Genomic DNA, 20,086 nt, shown 5'->3' on the forward strand with positions numbered 1-20,086 from the left:
AAAGTCTTAACTGTTCTGTTGCATCTAGTTAGAGTGATGACATGGATCCTGTTACTTACCTGCGAGTGAGGCCTTCATAGTCAGGTATAGTCAGCTCGTGACTCTGTGCGCTGAGGTGTGGCCTCTCTGTGTGACGCCGAGTCAGGCTGCTGTAGTGCAGGGATGTGAGGTACCTTCAGCCTCAGTGGTGAGAGGGAGGAAGCCAGGCAGGATTGGGTGGGGAGGAACCTAATGAAGTGCAAGAGGGGCACATGCACCTGGGGAGGAATAACCCCATAACCAGTATGGGTTAGGGGTTGAACCTTCTGGAAAGCAGCTCTGCAGAAAAGGACCTGGAGTCCTGGTGGACAACAGGTTGACCATGAGCCAGCAATGTGTCCTTGTGGCCAAGAAGGTCAATGGTATCCTGGGGTACGTGAAGAAGAGTGTTGAAAAAGAAGCAGCCAGCAGGTTGAGGGAAGTTTTCCTTCCCCTCTTCTTTGCCTGACTGAGGCCACATCTGTAGTCCTGTGTCCAGTTCTGGGCTCCTCAGTTCAAGAAAGATAAAGAACTATTGGAGCATCTCTGTGACTAGGAAAGGTTGAGGGACCTGGATCTGTTCAGCTGAAGAAGAGCAGGCTGAGAGGGGATCTCATCAATGCTGATCAATAGCTAAAGGGCGGGTGTCAAGAGGATGGGGCCAGACTCTTCTTGGTGGTGCCCGGCGGCAGGACAAAGGGCAATGGATATGAACTGGAACAGGGGAAGTTCCACCTGAACATGGGGAAAAACTTCTTTACTCTGAGAGTGGCAGAGCCCTGGCCTAGGCTCAGAGAGGTTGCGGAGTCTCCTTCTCCAAACCCGCCTGGACACCATCCTGGGCAACCTGCTCTGGGTGACCCTGCTCTAGCAGGGGTTTGGACTGGGTGATCTCCAGAGGTCCCTTCCAACCCCACCAGTCTGTGATTCTGTGACTGCTGGTCTTGACTGGTTGTCCTGTTCCAGTGACACCCCCACTGCTGGATTAATAAATCCAAACAAATCTTTTGTGTACCTGTGTGCACTCTGTTAGTCACTGCACAGTGGTGTTTGTACATTGCCTTCACCTTTTTTATAAATCATGGACAGATTTTGATGTATTAGGACAAAAATTTCTTAAATTCTACATCCTTTTCAAATACCAGGCTGCTATTTCCTGAAGTATCTTCTGTCTCTGATCCCTCAGAACTATTTATGACTTTTAGATATTCTCTGCCTTTGCTTTTGCTCAGTTTTGTTCCCTGCCCGATGGCTTCACAGCAGTTTGAGTAAAGGCAATGGTGGAAGAGCTCTTCTGCCCAAAGTCCCCTACAGCTCCCTGTGTTGCAGTTGCTGAGACACGTAGATTTGCTCCTGGGTTGCCTCTGGTTGGTGTCTTAATTTTTTTTGTTTCACCTTGGCATTCTGCACATTGCTTTGAGGACTTGAAGAGCACTACTCAGTGTTTATGGGTTGTAACTCGGTTACAGGGTTTGAACGTGTGACTGTCATTAAGTGCATTCAGTATTTAGTGATTCAAAACGTTTGTGTTTCAACATCCTGCTGATGGTTCTTGTTTTATTTTAGTGATAAACAAAGGAGTTGACCATGACAACCTTCCTGGAATTTATCCAGCAGAACGAGGACAGAGATGGAGTTCGGTTCAGCTGGAACGTTTGGCCCTCAAGTCGGCTTGAAGCCACCAGAATGGTGGTCCCGGTGGCCGCCCTCTTCACGCCACTGAAGGAACGGCCAGATTTGCCTCCTATTCAGTATGAGCCAGTTTTGTGCAGCAGGACCACTTGTCGAGCTGTTCTTAATCCCTTATGGTAAACCTAATACATAAGCTATGCCGATATTTTACCTGACAAACAATCTTTAGTGCTGGTTTAACTGTGGTGAAGGTCTGGTGCGTGGAAGTTCAAGGACTTTTCAAATGAGTTTCCAGCTCAAACTTTCAGATCTTGGAAGTTTCTACACATAGATTTACATATGTAACATATATACTGAAAACACAGCTTTCATTTAACAGTCTTTTCAAAGTAATTAATGTAATGAGTGATTAGGTATGCTGTTTTTTCTGGAACTACACGTTTTGTGAGTTCGTAGAGGGAGCATTTTGCATGTCATTCCAATCACAGGAGTATTGAAAAGAAACAGAATAGTTTCTGAGGTGGAGTTTGACAGGCATGGAAAGGAACTGAGTGATAGTGAGAGATTAGACATGATATAAAAGATCCTGTAGAACCAACCCAGTTAGGTGAATGACTTGTCCCTGCTTGGGAGGAAAGACAATCTCAAAGCAGATGTAACATTGCCTTTTGGTATTAAACAGACACAGTGGCTGATTCTCCTGGGAGTAGGACTTAGTGAAGCTAACTTGTTCAGAAGGGTTGTCTTTTACTGAGGGCTGGAAGAAAAATGAAGATGGGAATAAGTGATTTGCCTAAAACCATGCGGAAAGTCTGTAATAAAGGTGCTGACTCTGTGTTCTTAAATTTGTTATTTGTTTCTTTTCCTCAAAGACCATACTTCCTCTCTAAAGACAATAATTTACCCGATAGAGCTGTGTAAATCTGCATGTGTTTTGAATTTGTAATATGTGTGTTTAGGAACAAGTATATTGGGAGGGAGCTTTTTCAAAGCCAGTGTGTTTTTGAAAAACTAAGAAACGTATTCTAGGGTCAGTGAAATGGAATTGTTCATACTATATAAACTTTTCTTATTGTGTTTTTATAGCCAAGTGGATTATCGAGCAAAACTCTGGGCTTGCAACTTCTGTTATCAGAGAAATCAGGTAAGAAAATGAAACATTCAGGATATAGAAAAATCTTATTATTGTAAGGAAAAAGTGAAAATCCTCATTTTTCAAATTGCAGTTGCAAACTGAAAATGCCAGTAAGAGCCTGAGTGTGCAGCTGTGTCTTCATAGACTGCACTCATGACAGCGCCAGTGAACATCTGTTGTAGAGGATAGTCCATGCCTATGGTTTTGTTTTACGTAGAAGTCATAATTTTTTATTTAAAATGAATTTCTGTCTTTTTATTTGCAGTTCCCTCCTACTTATGCTGGCATATCTGAAATGAACCAGCCAGCTGAACTCTTGCCTCAGTTCTCCAGCATTGAATATGTAGTACAGGTAAAATTGTTAAATAAGATCTTTAACGTCTATAGCCTTGTAACAGACAAAAAGAATTCATTTCAGTTTGATTTCCTCACTCCATTTTCGTGACTGTGAGTCTGTATGTGCTTGTTGGTGGGTTGAACATTTATGCATTGATTGGAAATGAAAAACATCTTTTTGACAGGACATGAGGATGACTAATAAGACTGGTTCAAAAACAAAAGGGAAAAGAGAGGTCTCTCCCAAAGGCAGCGTTTCTCTTAGGTCTGTTTCTTTACCAGCAGTTTGATTTGTGTGTGTGCCATGCAAAATTGCAGTTGCAAATCTGTAATCTCTAAGTGTCATTTTGAGGATTAAAATCTGTAAGGCTTCAGTGAGTCATTCGCATTACGAAGAGCGAGGACTGGACAGAATCTTTACTTTTTGCCAACTCTTGAAATGCGAAGGAAGGGGGATATTTCCCCATAGTACAGCAAATGGAAGGGGTTTCATTCCCCTTTGGCCTCAGATATTAATTACTACTTGCAAAGGAGCTAAGTTAGATGGAACATTGACATCATTAAACTTAAAACTTTTACAAAACATACTGTTATTTGTTCACGTATGATTCTGTAACTGTTTGATTTGCTCTTTATGTGGTTATATCTGCCTTTCTTACAGCGTGGGCCTCAGATGCCTCTGATATTTCTTTATGTTGTGGACACTTGCATGGAAGATGAAGACTTGCAAGCTCTGAAGGAATCCATGCAAATGTCCCTTAGTCTCCTGCCACCAACTGCGTTAGTAGGTCTCATTACCTTTGGCCGAATGGTGCAAGTTCATGAGCTTGGCTGTGAAGGAATTTCCAAATGTTACGTCTTCAGAGGAACAAAGGACCTGTCTGCAAAACAGCTGCAGGTAATGCACAAAAGCAGACAAAAAGAAATCAAGGTGATGATGGTGAAGAACTTCAAATAGTCTGCAAACAAATTTTGTAATCAAATCTTACATTCTGTCTACAGGAAATGCTGGGGCTTACAAAAGTAGCTGTTTCACAAGTTGGTCGGGGTCCTCAAGTGCAGCAGCCACCACCTTCTAACAGGTAAGGTGCTTAAAACATCTAAAAAACATACTTGAACTACACTGATTTACCAGGAAACTTAACATTTTATGACAGTGAAAATAGTAACTGACAGTCGAACCTTTTGATCAGGCACAAATTTACTGGGAGACTAATGGCTATAGTCTGTTTCTCACAGTTTGTATTGGATGAAAAGACTTAATGGGTGGTGGTAAAACCATCTGAATGATGGAAGATTGGAAGCGTTGTGAGAGAACATTATAGAGGCACATCACAGATCTGTAAATAGTGATGCTTCTCTTGACTGATATACTGGGGAGTGTTCATAGCTGCTTTTGTGCCCCCCTCTACGTGGATATCGTTTTGCTATCCCTTTTTCTCTCTCTTCTGCTCCTTTCCTCTCCTGCTCTGTGTCTCATTTGGGAATTGCGGGTTGGGGTTTCATTCTCTTGTGTATTCCACCATGGCATAAAAGAAATCGTTAAAAAGATAAAAAAGAGACAGTTTTGGAGTCCCTGTCTACAAATGCAGCTGTTTATTGGAAGGCAGCCTGAAGCAGAGAGCACAAAAAATCCTTTATGTGTTACTGTTTCTTCTGATCTTTGATTTTCACTAAAGTAGTGGGACTTGAGTTTCGTTCTGAGACTCTTAGGTCACCACCTGCTGTGTTCCTTTGACTAGATGGGGTTCTTTTGGGATAGTGGTGACATCTCGGAGTCTGCGTGTTTTTGTTTTACGAGCTCTTTGCTGAACTTCTTAAGCTGAGTGTGCTGTCTGTGTAGGAATACCAAACTGCATTTTCTTGCTGAGGCAGAGACAGGGCTCTGAATCCAGACTGCAGTCTGGAGTTAGACATGGCTGGTGAGCAGCTGGTACAATTTTTATTTAACAGCTTGAATCTAAACTAATTCCATGTATTTGTTTACAGATTTTTACAACCAGTGCAGAAAATTGATATGAATCTTACTGATCTTTTGGGTGAGCTGCAACGGGATCCTTGGCCTGTTCCACAAGGAAAACGGCCCTTACGTTCCTCTGGAGTCGCTCTTTCGATAGCTGTAGGGCTCCTTGAGGTAACAGCTCTAAGTATGGTTCTGCTGATATGTAGAGATGATCTTGTGGCAAAAAAGCTGCCACAATCAATATGTAAAAACCTTAATAATCAATTAGATTTTTGTAATGATTCTGGCAGAGATTATCCGTCACACACAAAAAAATTGTAGGTGTTTACACATTTTAATGAGGCAAAATCAAGATTTTGAATTAGTGGCCCATTTAATTCTGGGGAGGGAAAAAGTATAGTTATTGTTAGAATCCTCTCAAGGCCATAAATACTCACATAGCTGTTTCTTTTGTTCCATTTGTAGCAAAACCCGATGATTGTATTTTTCTTTCATTTCCTGCAGTGCACTTTTCCTAACACGGGTGCACGTATAATGATGTTCATTGGAGGACCAGCTACGCAAGGACCTGGCATGGTTGTAGGGGATGAGTTGAAGTTACCTATACGATCCTGGCATGACATTGAAAAAGACAACGCTAAATATGTTAAAAAGGGTACGAAGGTAAGACATGATGGTGGGGGACATTTTAGGCATCTTACCAGTAAGTAAAACTCTGTTAGTAGTAGCAAATGCATAAAGAGGTGGGAATTGTGTGGCTTTGTTTACCCATCTCTGAATAGAGTACAGTTTAGATGTAGTTCATGTCATCTTCAGTGTGCATCTGGGCAGGTGAACTGCACCCAAAACTTGCTGGAATCAGTTAAGATGAATTCAACAGAAGCTTAAACAGCTCCGTCACAGGCACCTGCCATTATAGACACTTGAGGAAGGTGAATTCTGAGTTGGATCTAGTACTTAATGCAAGGTTTAAAAAGGGAGAATGAAGGTAAATTTCTAGTTTAAGCACTGGTCCGTCTAAACTGAGTCAGGTTCTCAGCTCAGAAAAAATACTGCAAGTGTTGGAAATACCAGTCTTAATTTTAACTTCAGGAAAACATACTCTTTCAGCTTGTGTTAGAACATGATGTGAATAAAGTCTGATAATGTTATATGACAAAAATTTTGGGGTTTAGGATTTAATATAAAGATGAGGAGAATTCTTAGGAACTGTATTTTCATCTTGGATTTAGCATTTTGAAGCCCTGGCTAATCGGGCTGCAACGAACGGTCATGTTATTGACATCTATGCATGTGCGTTGGATCAGACTGGGCTTCTGGAGATGAAGTGTTGTCCCAACTACACTGGGTATGTGTCTATCCGCTTCTAAGATGATCTAACTGAAGATGCACCTGTTTATTTTTATAAAATTGTTTAACAAGAACCACTGTCCTATGCATTGCTGCTGTTTTTCTTTTCAGGGTGTGTATGTGTAAACTGTGAAGGCAATGACCTGTCATCCTTCATTCTCTTGCTGTTCAGAGTGGTACAAAACCCTGTGCTATTCTTAGTGTCTTGTTTATGCCCTTCTTCTGTCTTCATAGGTTCAACTGCTGTCTTAAGTGATTATCAGGTATATGATTTTTGCTCCTGATTTTTGCTTCTGTGCAGTTCCACATTCCAGATGTGGTCTTGTATTCCCTCCACCTTGTCTTGCCATCAGTTCACTGTAACATGATCGAAGCAAATTCTAGTCTTTCTCATGAAGCCACTCCGCTGTTAGCTGTCACTGGGGATGACACCCTCACGCTTCCCATTGTGCACATTGACAGTCTGGGATAGCTTTTGACTCCTGCTTGCGTGATAAGTACCTTATTCATTTTGTAAATCCTGCCTCCGTATTTTTTCAGAGACTGCCTTTTCTTTCTCTTTCTGAAAGTCTTCTCTGCACTCATAATATTTTGTCTTTACTAGTGCAGCCACCTGCTTTCTATACCGTTTGAGTTTTAGGTTAGGCGTCTGGATTGTTTTGTTGAGCTCATTTTTCCTGCTTGTTATTGTTAGCTTTGTCAATCCCAACTGCACGTAAAATTAAGTGAAGCATTTTTGCTTATCAGTTTAATAACTGGTATATCTGTGGGTAACAGGCCACCTTAGTTGCCTGTCAAGATCTTCCTGTGACAGAGGATCCAAAGCATGTGCTAATATTTAGGTATACTGAGAAGAATGAGAGTTGCAGCCACAGGTTGTGATGAACACACGCCACTGAGTTCCAGGCCAGCGTGACCACGCTAATCGCTGATGGTTGCTTCTTTTCAGAGCTGTGCGTGTAGCCTTAGCTTGGGAGCTTCCAGTGCTCAGAATATTTATAGTTATGACTTAACTGGCATATATGACTCCTGTTCTTTTCCTGTAGCAAACTCAAGCTGTATTTTTCTATTTACTACAGTGTAATTTTGCTCTTTCTGTCTGCTCTTGTGACTCGCCTTCCTCTGTTTCTGCTTGTCCAGCAAAACTAGCCTTAATGTGTAGTTTGTGTCTGTTTCTCCTACAGCTATTTCAATTTTCTCTTTGGTATCATCCTGCGTACAGGGAGGAATTTCTGTTTCTGCCCATGTCTATTTTCGTCTATCTTTGAGTATCCACCTGAAATCTTAAATGACATTTTTTGGTTCTAATGTTTGACCCATTAACGTATTCTATTAACATGATTTAATTAATATTTTTGGATGAATGAAAATAATATCTCCCTTTACTGTTTCCTAAATTCAGTGTGTCTTACTTCGTGATAAGCAGCAACTGTTGCAGCTACAACCACCAAATATTCTAGGCATAAAAATAAGTCATGTTTCTTGAGCATAGTTTTAAGTCTGAAATCATGAGTGAACTATGCAAAATAAAATGGGGTGGAAGTAAGTCTGGAACACTAGGTATTGGATGTAAATTGACTTTGCATGACAACATTGAGAGACATTCATAGTGTTGAAGTCTGGTATAGTATTTTCCCAGTGAAAGATTTTTGTTATATGTTATAATCACAGTGACCTTAAGATGCAGACTGGGCAAGAAGCTCACTTAAAAATTTCATTCTTTACATTGCAGCAGGGTATTAATTTAGTGATAGTCCCATATTAAGACAAAGATGTACCTCACAGTGTACAGTCTTAGTTATAGTCCTTAATAGAAATAAGTTATATATATGCTAAATCATACAAAAGTAATTTATTTTAACTTGAGGGTTTTGTTTGTTGTTGTCTAGAGGCTACATGGTGATGGGAGACTCTTTCAATACCTCTTTATTCAAGCAAACCTTTCAGAGGGTATTCACAAAGGATATGCAAGGACAATTTAAAATGGGATTTGGTGGCACATTAGAAATAAAGGTAAGAATACAAAAAAATCAATGTGTTTGTGAAACACGGGAATAGGGTGGCTATGAACTGTGGGATCCTTTCCCTTTAGGGATGTACAGATCACTTCAGACTGGAAAATGACACTGAAAGAATGTAAATTACCAGATTTTGGTTTTAGCTAAATATGTTTAGGAGAAAAATTCATTGTGGGGTATGTATAGGCCTGGCTTACTACTCTTCAGTTTTAATCTCATCTTGTGCATATTTTAATAACTTTGCTAGAAAACAGACATTATCCTGTATACCTTCTAGACTCTGGTTTATAAATCACAGCAGCTTTTCTCCATGTTTCAATTTACGTTCATGCCATTATTTCAGATGTACTCACTGATACAGCAAACATACATAATAAAGTAGAGAAAGTGAGAGCATGGAAAGATTCTCTAAATGTATCAAGTGTTATTATATGTATAACATTTCCTAAAGGTATCAAGCGTCTGATACATGATGAGGTTTTTACTAACTAATCTTAAAATGTCGATGAATTCTTACATGTCATATTAATGTATGTTTTTCTTCCAAATATAAAGACTTCAAGAGAAGTAAAGGTTTCAGGAGCGATTGGACCCTGTGTCTCACTCAACGCTAAAGGACCTTGTGTCTCAGAAAATGTAAGTGAACTTTGCTGAAAACGGAGATAATGACCTGCAATGGAAAAACAGGATTTAGGGTTACTGGATTTGAAGAGAGGCTGAAACTTTTCCATAGATGGAACAAACAGTGTTTACTTTTTAGTTTTAAATTCAATATGTGCAAGGACTGGGTTTTCTTTTGGATAGGATCCTGTTCACTACTAGATTAGATTCACATTCTAGATTAGGTTCAAACTGTATTTGACCTTGCAGGTCCCTTGTTACTTGCAGTTAAAATCAGAGCTATGTCCTTTTATCCAAACAGAACCCTAAAAATACTTTGTTTGGAAAGACTGAGAGAACAGGAGGACACTAGACCATGGAAACATCCCTCTTTATCTTGGCCCTGTCTTCCCGTTTGTGTTGCTGTTTCACCAAATGCACGTTTAATTGATTAGAATACCCAGCTATTACAGGCTCCTGAAGCAACTCCTTTATATTTACATAAGACTACAATCATCACTGATTTTCTTATCCGATGGTATTAATACAGCTTAATTCTGCAGGTGATTACTAATCAAAAACAATTCCTGCAAATGTCTTATATTTGAAAAGACTTTTTGTTCCTCACAATCTGCATATGAGAGCATTTTGCAGTAGGAAAATGCTTTCAAGTCGCCTTCTTTAATCAAGCATTTTTCATGTTGCTTTTTTGTATTTGTGATTGCATCTTCGTGGGCCAAAAATCTCAATATAATCAACTTTGGTTTTTTCCTTAGTGGTCTGGTAACAGATTTTCTTATCACCTGAAGGACTGTATAGATTACAACAAAAGTTAAGCCCCCCAAAACCAATTACATTTACATCTCCTTGTTTAAGCTACATATCTAAATCATAGAAGGTAACAGAAAATTTAACTGTGAATTCATGTCTGTTGCCTTGCCATTGTGTCCTGCTGAGAGATGGCCAGATGTTCTACTGTCACAAACAAGGTAAAACTTGTGGTTTGTAAAAAGTATTACAAAATCTTTCTGCAGGAGATTGGAACAGGAGGTACTTGTCAGTGGAAGATTTGTGGACTTAATCCTACTACAACACTTGCACTGTACTTTGAGGTGGTCAACCAGGTAATAAATAGTTGTCCACTTTCTGCTAAGCACTAATTCTATTCTGTGTGCCTGCTGAAGCCTGAAAACTTGAACTTACCCATTTTTCATTTTAGTCTCTTTATTAGGAGCTCTCAAACAGGTCTGGTCATGATGTGTAACTGCTGATTTCAACCATCCTTCTCTTTTGGGATTAATTGATAGCAGTGTATAAACCTGTATTTCAAAGGCCAGAGCTTTGAAATTTCAGTTTGCACCTGGATTCCAGCTTTTATGTTTTGGTGGCACTGTCTGGGATTCATTAATCAACATTTTAGGGTAGTATTGGTTTTGTTGCCCTGTAATTTTAGTGGATCACGTGATGTTCCAGTAGAATCTAATCAAATCAGCAGTTGTACAGAGCCCCTTTTAGAGCTGTTTCTGTAAGGGTATGTGGAAGGAAAGAGGTAGCAGTTGCTCCTGCTATCCCTTAAGTCTCCAAGTTTAATAGTTCAGTAAATGCAGACAATGACTTTAGATAACTCGAGCTGCCTATTGCAAATAATTTTATAATTTTTTACTAATTGGATTATATGTGTTTGAATTATACTATAAAATCTTGAGACTCTCCTCCATTTAGGTTTTTCTTCCTCCTCTATTTAGCACAATGCTCCCATTCCTCAAGGAGGACGTGGTGCAATCCAGTTTGTGACTCAGTACCAGCATTCCAGTGGACAGAGACGCATCAGAGTGACCACAGTTGCCAGAAAGTAGGTTTTACCTGTGGTGAACCATTTTTGAAAAAGCAGGATATCTATTTGCCTTTTAGTCTTAATAAACCTGTTAGAAAATCTTGTGGGAATCGCAGTGCCACAGGTGGTGAAGGCACAATCATACCCTTGAGACAGTTGCCTCTCCTGTTCTGTGGGCCGTTCCTCCTCAGAGCAATTGCAGTGGCTGTATAACGATGTTATGGGAGTGCTCTGAAGTAACCCAAGTGATTTTAGATGATAATGATGATCTTAAAGTGAAATTCTATGGCCTAAACTGAGGAGATGGTCGGACTCAGGGCATGGCAAAGATGACAACTGAACCTGAGAGTGCTGCAGGTCAGGGACTGTAAATATATATATATATAAAAAGTATAACCTTTACCTGCAGCTTCCTTGATTCAATGTACTTAACAACCTTGGAAAGTAATGTTTAATACTCTACAGGTGTTTTTCGGCGTCCAGTGACATTTCTTGTGAGATGGAGGAGATTATAGATTGGTTAATTCAAATGAAAATTCAGCTTAAGAGTCAGGTCTCTCTGCTGAGAGGATGCTCATTTACACTTAGTGGGTTTTTGAAGCTCCAGCATGAGCCTTGATTTTGAAGTGCTGTCTTGAGGTTGGACATCTTTCCTGTCACTGTGATGCAAATACCTGTATTTTTCTTCCGCAGCTGGGCAGATGCGCAGACACAGATCCAAAACATTGCGGCATCATTTGACCAGGAAGCTGCTGCAATTCTCATGGCTCGGTTGGCAGTGTATAGGGCAGAGACCGAGGAGGGGCCTGATGTGCTTCGGTGGCTGGACAGACAACTGATACGGCTGGTAAAAAGGGCTATATTAAAAGAGACAGGCTGGTTCCTTGTCTCCAGAGGTATCATTCTTAATTAGTGTTCAGTGATGAACTGAATGCTTCATTTCCACAAGTGGCTATAACTAAGATTTTCTCCTCTAAGTGGAAAAAGGAGCAGATGCAGGTTTAGTTTGTTTATTAATGTTTCCTCAGTCCTCAGCAGTTGGTAAGTGCCAGCAATTGAGAGAAATTATAATATGACATTAGCAGAAATTAAAGCTTTGTCTACTTCCTGCTGCGTATAATGATACTGTAGAAGAAACTTCTTAGCAAAAAAAACTGTCTAGAAAACCATATGGAATTTCTTTATTTTCACAAGTTCCATTTTCTGCTTTTATTTTTTATTGGTAAGTAGTTTATTAGTAATATAATTTTAAACATGTTCTCTAGGGCTGTTTAATGATCTAACTCTTCTACAGAAAAAAACCCCAAAGCTGTTAAAGCCTCATACATGAGGAAATAACTGCTTGTTAAGAAAATAACTTATGTCAGTGGTTTTGCCAGGTTTTTGTTCACTTACAAAGCTCTAAGCACCTCACATCCTATTAAAAACAAACAACAGTTTTGGCGTGACCAAGCAAGGGTGTTTTTCAATTTAGGTAAATTTTTCTTTTGCTCCAGTGTCAGAAATTTGGAGAATACCACAAGGACGATCCAAGCTCTTTCAGATTTTCAGAAACCTTTTCGCTTTACCCACAGGTGAGTAGAAGGAAGATGTGTCTGTTCTTTTTTCTGTTCACATGCTATAACTTCACTCGTGTGTTCAAGCACGGCAGCCTTCCCCATAGGAACAGTAGAACTTAAAGGAAGGCTTTGGCAATATTCAGGCGTATTATTTATCAGTGTAGTGCTGTAGAATGAGATACTAACTTTTTTCTTAATTCAAAGCTGCTATCCATTCTGATCTCTGTCTTAACTCTCATGAGAGCATATAAAAACTGTCAAAGATGCCTCTACCAGCTGGAAACGTTGGAGGACTTGGAATTCATTTTGGTTGTGGCATGGCTCTTAAGTAGTTTGTGAAAAACATTCCTCTCCTTGTACAACTCTCCTTTTTATCTTCGAAATTTCAAACAAATGTTTTTTGTGTTGCAGTTTATGTTTCACTTGAGAAGATCTCCTTTCTTACAAGTTTTTAACAACAGTCCAGATGAGAGCTCCTACTATCGTCACCATTTTATGCGTCAAGATCTAACCCAGTCTCTTATCATGGTTCAGCCAATTCTTTATGCGTACTCTTTCAACGGACCTCCTGAGGTATCTGTATTTATAACAGAATAGTAGCTTCACAGGTGCTCTTTAGAGAGAGATGATTGTTGTCCTCGCTGTTAAATACAATCAAATATGGTGGTTTAAAATGTGGTGCATGTGAAAGCATCCTCATTTCAGCCAGACCATGCTATGAACAAGGTGTATCTTAGAATTCTGGTGTGGCATAGTCTTGAGAACAAAGGTCACTTTGCGAAGAGATGATGTTTGAAGCTAAGGAATTGTTAGTTCTTTAGAGTTCTAGGAGTTTTCTTTCTCTGGTGCCAGAATGTAAACATCAACAAAAAAGTTTTTATTTCCAAATGTACTTTTTTTGTGGAGTTTGAGAGAAAAGTTGAGGTTTTCTTGAAATAGACAAAATTCCCTTTATCTTAATGTGTTCATCCAAAGCTGCTAATGTGATGTGGTTACCATGATGAATAGATTTGGTACAGAACCTTTCAGCTGACCTTTCACGGGGAGTTTAGAGTAATGAGGTAGTTTGTGAAGAGCTACTCAGGTGTGAGATCCTTCTTCCACGTATGAATAACAAGTGGTCACGTGGGTGATGCACAGGAGCAGCTGACACCTCAGTGCAGAATGAGTAATAATCTTTTGTTTGATTCTTGGAATAGTTAATATTTTTGGTATCCCTAATAAGATGGATCCAATTAAATCGTATTCAGTTAAATCAGACAGTGTCAACATAGTGTCACTGCCCTTAAAAAGGTGAATAAATACCTTAAGTAGTATGTTAGATTTCATAAATCATGAGTATTTACTATATACACTGTTGGTGGAGAGACGTGCACAGTAGTAGCAGCTGCAAGGACAAGACTAAAAAAACCCAAATAACCCCCAAATCTTATACTTGAATTCAAGTACTGAATCTTTATACATTGAAATATTGTTCAGACTAATGGTGTTGTATAGGTAAACATGGAGGAACTCGAAAAACTAAAAAAGCGCATAATAATGGAAGAGGTTTCAGCTCTTGAATACACTTTATTCCTTCCATGAAGTTACATATTCCGAATCAGGCTGATACTGTGTGAGTTGTGTGGGTTGCAGATGTATAACATGAAAACAAGCAAGTACGGAGCTTTAGTGAGTGAGTGGAAAAGGTTTGAAGATTCAGTGACTGATTCAAAAAGGTGGTAATGCCATTTTATTTATTTTATAACATTTTGTTTTTAACTTTTAGCCTGTTCTTCTGGATAGCAGCAGCATTTTACCAGATCGCATTCTCCTCATGGACACCTTTTTCCAGATCCTGATTTATCACGGAGAGGTAAGAGTTGTCATTTATCACCTAAATATCCTTTTCTGTGGGAGTGCTGCGTTACGAAAGCGGAGGTAACGCACCCCTAGTGCTTGACCTTTCATCTGAGAGTTTGATGCTATTCTGGATCATGTCCTCATGGCTGCACTTTTTAAAGTAGTTACTAAATTTTAACACTTCTTAACTAGAAAACTCTGTGTTTTTGTAAGGTGCTGTCAGGAAGCAGCAGGGGCAGGCTGCTTCCTGAGGGAAGGGGAAGGGGGTACAGAGCATGACTGCAAGGCAGGCAGACCCTCACCAGTGAGGACTTGGCCCCGCAGTACCTGAGCAAGGCAGGCAGCTTCTAGACAGGAGCCAGGCTCAACCTCCAGTCCAGATCATCAGAGATGTCAGTGGGGCTGAGGCAGCTCCAAGTGCTAGACGGGTGGGGGCCCACATGAATGTGGTGCCTGGCCAGGGCCAGGCATGGCTGCAGCGTAGCTCAGGTGAGAGCCAGCAATGAGACTCAGCAACAGAGAAGAAACCAGCGATGGCACATTCTCCTCTGAAAAGCCCGTGTGTATTCTAAGGACGATGGGTGAATCGGTTCTAAACTTCTTTCTTCCCCCTGTCCCCAGACCATAGCCCAGTGGCGTAAATCAGGTTACCAAGATATGCCGGAATATGAGAATTTTCACCACTTGCTGCAAGCTCCAATAGATGATGCCCAAGAAATCCTCCATTCCAGGTTTCCAATGCCCAGATACATTGACACGGAGCATGGAGGAAGCCAGGTAGGGCACAGTGTATGTTCTATAATCTAGGAAGCGATGTGTTAGCAATGTCAGGAGATTTTTTTTTTTTTTAGTGGTAAACATTCATTTCTGTGCTAAAACACATGTCAATTGCAAGTGAACATTTTGAACTTTAAAGCTTTGCAGAGCCAGATGTATTAATAATAGCTTTTTGCCTAATTTGTTATTTATTACTACTTTTACCACATTGACTTTGACTCTCATATTCCTTGTGTGAGGTGTGTAGGACAGAAAAGTTACTTTATTTATAGAGGTGCTCCTTGCTCTTCTGAATAGGTCTCTGTGCCCGTTATCTCCAAATAAAAACATAATAGACATATCTCCAACTAATAGACTTATTTCATACACATTATTTTTTCTGAGTACAAAAGCTTCTATTTGAGATTAATTCATTGCCTGTATTTTATTCTTTAAAGGCTCGTTTCCTGCTTTCAAAAGTAAATCCCTCTCAGACTCACAACAATATGTATGCGTGGGGACAGGTAAGTGTGAATCCGCTGGTGAAGCTTGCATGCTTTATAGTATCATAGAATCATCTGGTTGGAAGAGACCTTTAAGATCACTGAGTCCGATGGTACACCCTGCACTGCCAGGGTCCCTAAACCGTATCCCTCCTCTACATGTCTCTTAAACACTTCCAGGGATGGGGACTTCTCTATCCCTATTTCAGAAATCAAGTCACACATTATGTACTTACAAGTACTAATGTCAAGCCTTGAAGCTGATAAAGAAACACAGTTTTGGCCTGATGCCACCAGCTTTCTGGAGCAGCTTCTCTTCTTGAACATTGCATCCCATGTTCTTCCACATTCAGCTTTTATAGTGGGAGGAGAACCACTGCTGTGGGTGAGCACCGGTGCAGTGTCATTTTCTCATGAAGATGTAACAGCATCAGACCATTGAAGCTACATATTGACTGTACTTTAAGAGTAACTGTTCTCTGCTCATTTAATTAGTGAGCAAACGAAACAGTATTTGCTCTTGTTTTTCTCTTGAGCTTCCTGGATTGTTTTGTGTAATTTTATTTTGCACATCGCTTAAACAAGTGTACAGAAAAATTTGTAGTCCACGTTGACCTGAGGAGGGCACTCACGCACCACTGAAACCATGTTTGGAGTGGGGTGATGGATTGGCTAGTTTGGTTTTTCATACTGTAATGAAATGAGGGAAGAGGATGGTGAACTGTCCTTCCACGTGTAAGACACGAGATGGCAAATCATATCCTGCCCCAGATTTAGTAATTCCTCTGTGGCTTCTTAAATAAGGGAGCTCAGGCTTAGCTTTTGGCAGGTTTGGAAGGGGAACATCATTCTCACCTCGCCGCCATCACAAACCATTTTTTGTGGTCTGATATTGCTGTGGTGTCAGCTTCAGCCATTTGGTTTGGTGTTTCTCAGGGGTGGCGCAGAGCTGGCCCAGCTCTCCTTGAGAAAGCAGGTTGGCCTTCACTCAGTGTCAACCCAGGCAGACCCTTGGTGGATTTGTGTCCTCCTTTTGCTGTTTTGATCGGTCTGAGCATCACTGAGAGATCCTGATTTGTTCGTTGTGTTACTTGGCATGTTGCTGTTTCTCTCATGTTTGTCTGCTCCACTGAGAGGAATGAGAGAGGAACCACATGGCAGTTTTATTTGCCTTTAAAAATTTGTAAGTCAATATTTGGCAGCTGTCAGAATCTCTGGATGTTTTTGTGGTCGAGATCAGTGTATTGCTATACTGCAGCTCGTTGCTGTTTGCATCAATATGGAAGAGAGTCTAGTTGTGGTTGATGCCTGAATTTATGTAAACATATGAAAATGTATGTAAATGTACAGTCTGCTGGGTTTTGTCAGAGTATTTCAGCCATTCCAGCTTCTGAGGTCTTTCTAAATATATCAGGTGTGTATTCAGTGGAACATATTGCACCTTAAAATGCTTTTTCTTCACCACGAGCATAGTCAGTTCTGGTTTCCTTCTGTTTTACAGGAGTCTGGAGCACCCATTCTCACCGATGATGTCAGTTTGCAAGTGTTCATGGACCATCTGAAGAAACTCGCTGTCTCCAGTGCTGCCTGAGATTCTGCGGCGCATTAAAGGCACAGGGAAGCCACAGCCAGATTTCAGCTTTGTCTCCTTCGCCCTTTTCCGTGTCTCTCCTGACGGAATGCTCTGAGATGCACCAGCTGCCTGACTAGATGTTGTTTCCAGTGAAAAGCTTTTGTTACCAACGTTAAGCCAACGTTCTAATGTGAAGTAGAAGTGACAGGTAGTAGATTTAAGTTATAATTAGAGGAAAAAGGACAGTTGTTTTAATTCCTGTGATACTACAATTACTTTGAGATCACTTGTAACAACTTTGGGATGGGATTTCAGTTTCCTTTTGCAGTGGTTGAGGTTGATTTTGCTCTGCACTACAAAGACACATCGAACAATAAAGGAAATCTTTGGTGTTGGGCTTTCCAGGCTGCCGATAGCTACTTAAGTGAACAAAGAAGCAACAAAAAGCATATAAAAATAGTATTAACCCAGTCTTTTGACACAGGCTGCTGAACTTTTCTTTCCTGCAGAGATATTATTGTTCCTGTTCTTTTTAGGAGTGTCTAATTTGAAATGTTTCTTCCCGTTTACCCTCGTTGGTTCTTTGGGAACAGAGTTCTTGTTTATTTCCACATAAAGAATTTGAAGATGCAGAAGTAAAAAAAAAAAAATTGTTACTGCACAAAAGTCAAATCCACATGTTGTTGTATTTTTGACAAAAGTATCTATTATCGAACACAGCAGCAGGTGAACATGCTTGGAAGTGAACGCTTTGCTTAAGCTAAAAAATCCTACACTACCAAACTGAACTGACTCAGAGTACAGCCCTGATTTTTGTCTTGGCATGTAGTCTTTAAAAAAAAAAAAAAGAAAAATAAAATTGACCTTTTTTATTATAGCCTTATATTGTTATGACACTAATGCATGGCACTGCACATCTGCTTTTCGTTTCTGCATCCTCTTTATGAATTCAACATGCTGCAGTTCTTGTTGAGAGAATATTACAGAGAATATGGTCTAATTAATCTGATATTTAGTTCATACTTGATTTTGGGGGGGATAAATGAGCGCTTTCCCATTTACACGCTGAAGTTTACACATAAACCACATGTTTACAGAGGTTATATGATACTTGGACAAGCAAAGATGTGAAATGGGGTAGTGGGCAATAAAAAAATTGTGCCAAGTTTAAACGAAAAGGGAGAGTTTGCACATAGGAGATTCAGTCATATCCTGGTGTGATAAGCAGGAGGGTTTTTCTGTTTTCTGTAAATTCTCAAAAACTCAGTTAAATCAAGTGCTCTCCATTTCTTTGATGTGAATGAGATGAGCTCCCTCTGCCTCGATACAAATAAAACACATGGTTTTCTCTTGCTTTTTGTATTTATTGTGCTGATTTCTGATGGTGCTTGAAATGAAATGTGGAAATAAAGGTAGTAATGATAAAATCTGGAATAACTTTACCATGTTTATTCCTGTCATAATTTGTGTCAAACTTGTTTAATTCCCAGTCATACTGAACTGTTCACACTGGTGGCAGTTTAGGAGGAAAAAATTCAGTAGCCGCCTTGACTTTGTTTTGGTTTTGCTAATAAATAGCTTTTTTTTCCCCATAACACTAGGTATCTCCGGTTTATTTGGCAGTTTAATACTGTTTGAGCAATAAATCAATTCATCACCAACTCATGATAATGGATGGGGGTTTTGTGCTTTCCTTCCCACCCTTAAACCAGCTGTCACCTTCTGACAGGTTCTTATATCCAGTCTCTTGGCAACATTAACTTCTTTCGTAACTTCAAGTATCTAACATTGTCCACAACATTTTGAAAAGCCAGCAGGCCTGTTTATTAGCTAATCCTGTGATAACCTGCAACAAAGATGGAGATATTCATGACAGTAAAAACTTCATGTAAATGCAGTGTTACAAAGCTTCCATTATAAGAATCCCTCTAGATCTAGGACAAGCTTGTCACAACAAAAACAGCAAATTATTTCTGCCTTTGAGTCGTTCAGTTTTCTGTCAAGTTCCTGTAAAAGTTAGTTTGCTTTTTCCTTCTAGTTGGCTTCTGCAGGATGGATTTCTGACCACTGTGGTAGCCTGAACTGATCCCCCCACATGGGGAATATGAGCAAATCTCTCTCTTTCTTAGGTGATGGCAGTAAAACAACATTACCAGACAAGGTGACTCTTCTGCAGGACTTGCCCACGTGCGAGTACCCACAGGAAAGAAGGCAGCAATCTTCCCCGTGTGCTGCTCAGACTGAGATCCAATAGATTAGGTCTTCAGTTTACTGTATTGACTGAACTACTTTAATAATGTCCTTTTCACTCTTTTTCCCCCTCTTCCTATCAGCTCTTCTCTGTACCCTTAGGAATGGGAGCATACTTCTAGTCACAAAGCACACAGAGTCTGCCGTTTCTGAAGCGTGCTGTTGAATGGAAGCTGCTACGTTTAACTGGAGCTCATTACAGTGGTTAGGAGATGGCTCGGTGACAGATTATTTTATCAAGTAGGTCAGTATTGTAAGTGATGACATATCTCCGTTAGTTAATTTACAAATGTTAGCATGAATTGTGTCCTAGTAATAGGATGGATTTTAATTCTCCATTAACTTCCTTTTGGTTAACACAATAGTATGTTCACAAGGAATCGAATAGAAACACTGTTTTTATTCTTGGCAGTGTTCTGTGATGCTTATAAATATTCCATTCACTTTTATTCTAATAAATGTATTTCGGATATAATAGAGTGGTGTATCAAGTTTAATCAAAAAGGAACGTTGTTTTTTCATCAGTTTTTAACAAATACACAAAATGTGACGCAGCTTTCTCAAACCTTGCAGCTATGGTACCCTTGGTATAACTGGTATGTGCATGTTTTGATGGTTGGCTGCTCTTCAGGACTTTTCTGGACAGACCTGTGTGGACTGATTTGGAAGCTGGAAGACTTCCACATGGTGAGGTCAGACCTGGCACTTCCAGCACCT

General features: G+C 40.0%; 1 protein-coding gene across 1 annotated transcript; it reads left to right on the top strand.

Moving 5' to 3' along the window:
* The first annotated feature begins 1,603 nt into the window (after window positions 1-1,603).
* Window positions 1,604-17,260, top strand: LOC104500424 (protein transport protein Sec23A). Its single transcript, XM_010144066.1, has 19 exons — window positions 1,604-1,826; window positions 2,737-2,794; window positions 3,051-3,137; window positions 3,783-4,019; window positions 4,124-4,203; window positions 5,111-5,255; window positions 5,589-5,747; window positions 6,317-6,432; window positions 8,324-8,447; window positions 9,008-9,088; window positions 10,087-10,176; window positions 10,798-10,904; window positions 11,580-11,733; window positions 12,383-12,460; window positions 12,857-13,018; window positions 14,214-14,300; window positions 14,909-15,064; window positions 15,502-15,567; window positions 17,048-17,260. The coding sequence occupies exons 1-19, from the start codon at window positions 1,606-1,608 to the stop codon at window positions 17,135-17,137; spliced, it is 2,298 nt and encodes a 765-aa protein (XP_010142368.1). The 5' UTR covers window positions 1,604-1,605; the 3' UTR covers window positions 17,138-17,260.
* The last annotated feature ends 2,826 nt before the right edge of the window (window positions 17,261-20,086 follow it).

Source organism: Buceros rhinoceros, unplaced genomic scaffold, assembly GCF_000710305.1.
Source record: "Buceros rhinoceros silvestris isolate BGI_N320 unplaced genomic scaffold, ASM71030v1 scaffold11009, whole genome shotgun sequence".
Classification (NCBI taxonomy): domain Eukaryota; kingdom Metazoa; phylum Chordata; class Aves; order Bucerotiformes; family Bucerotidae; genus Buceros; species Buceros rhinoceros.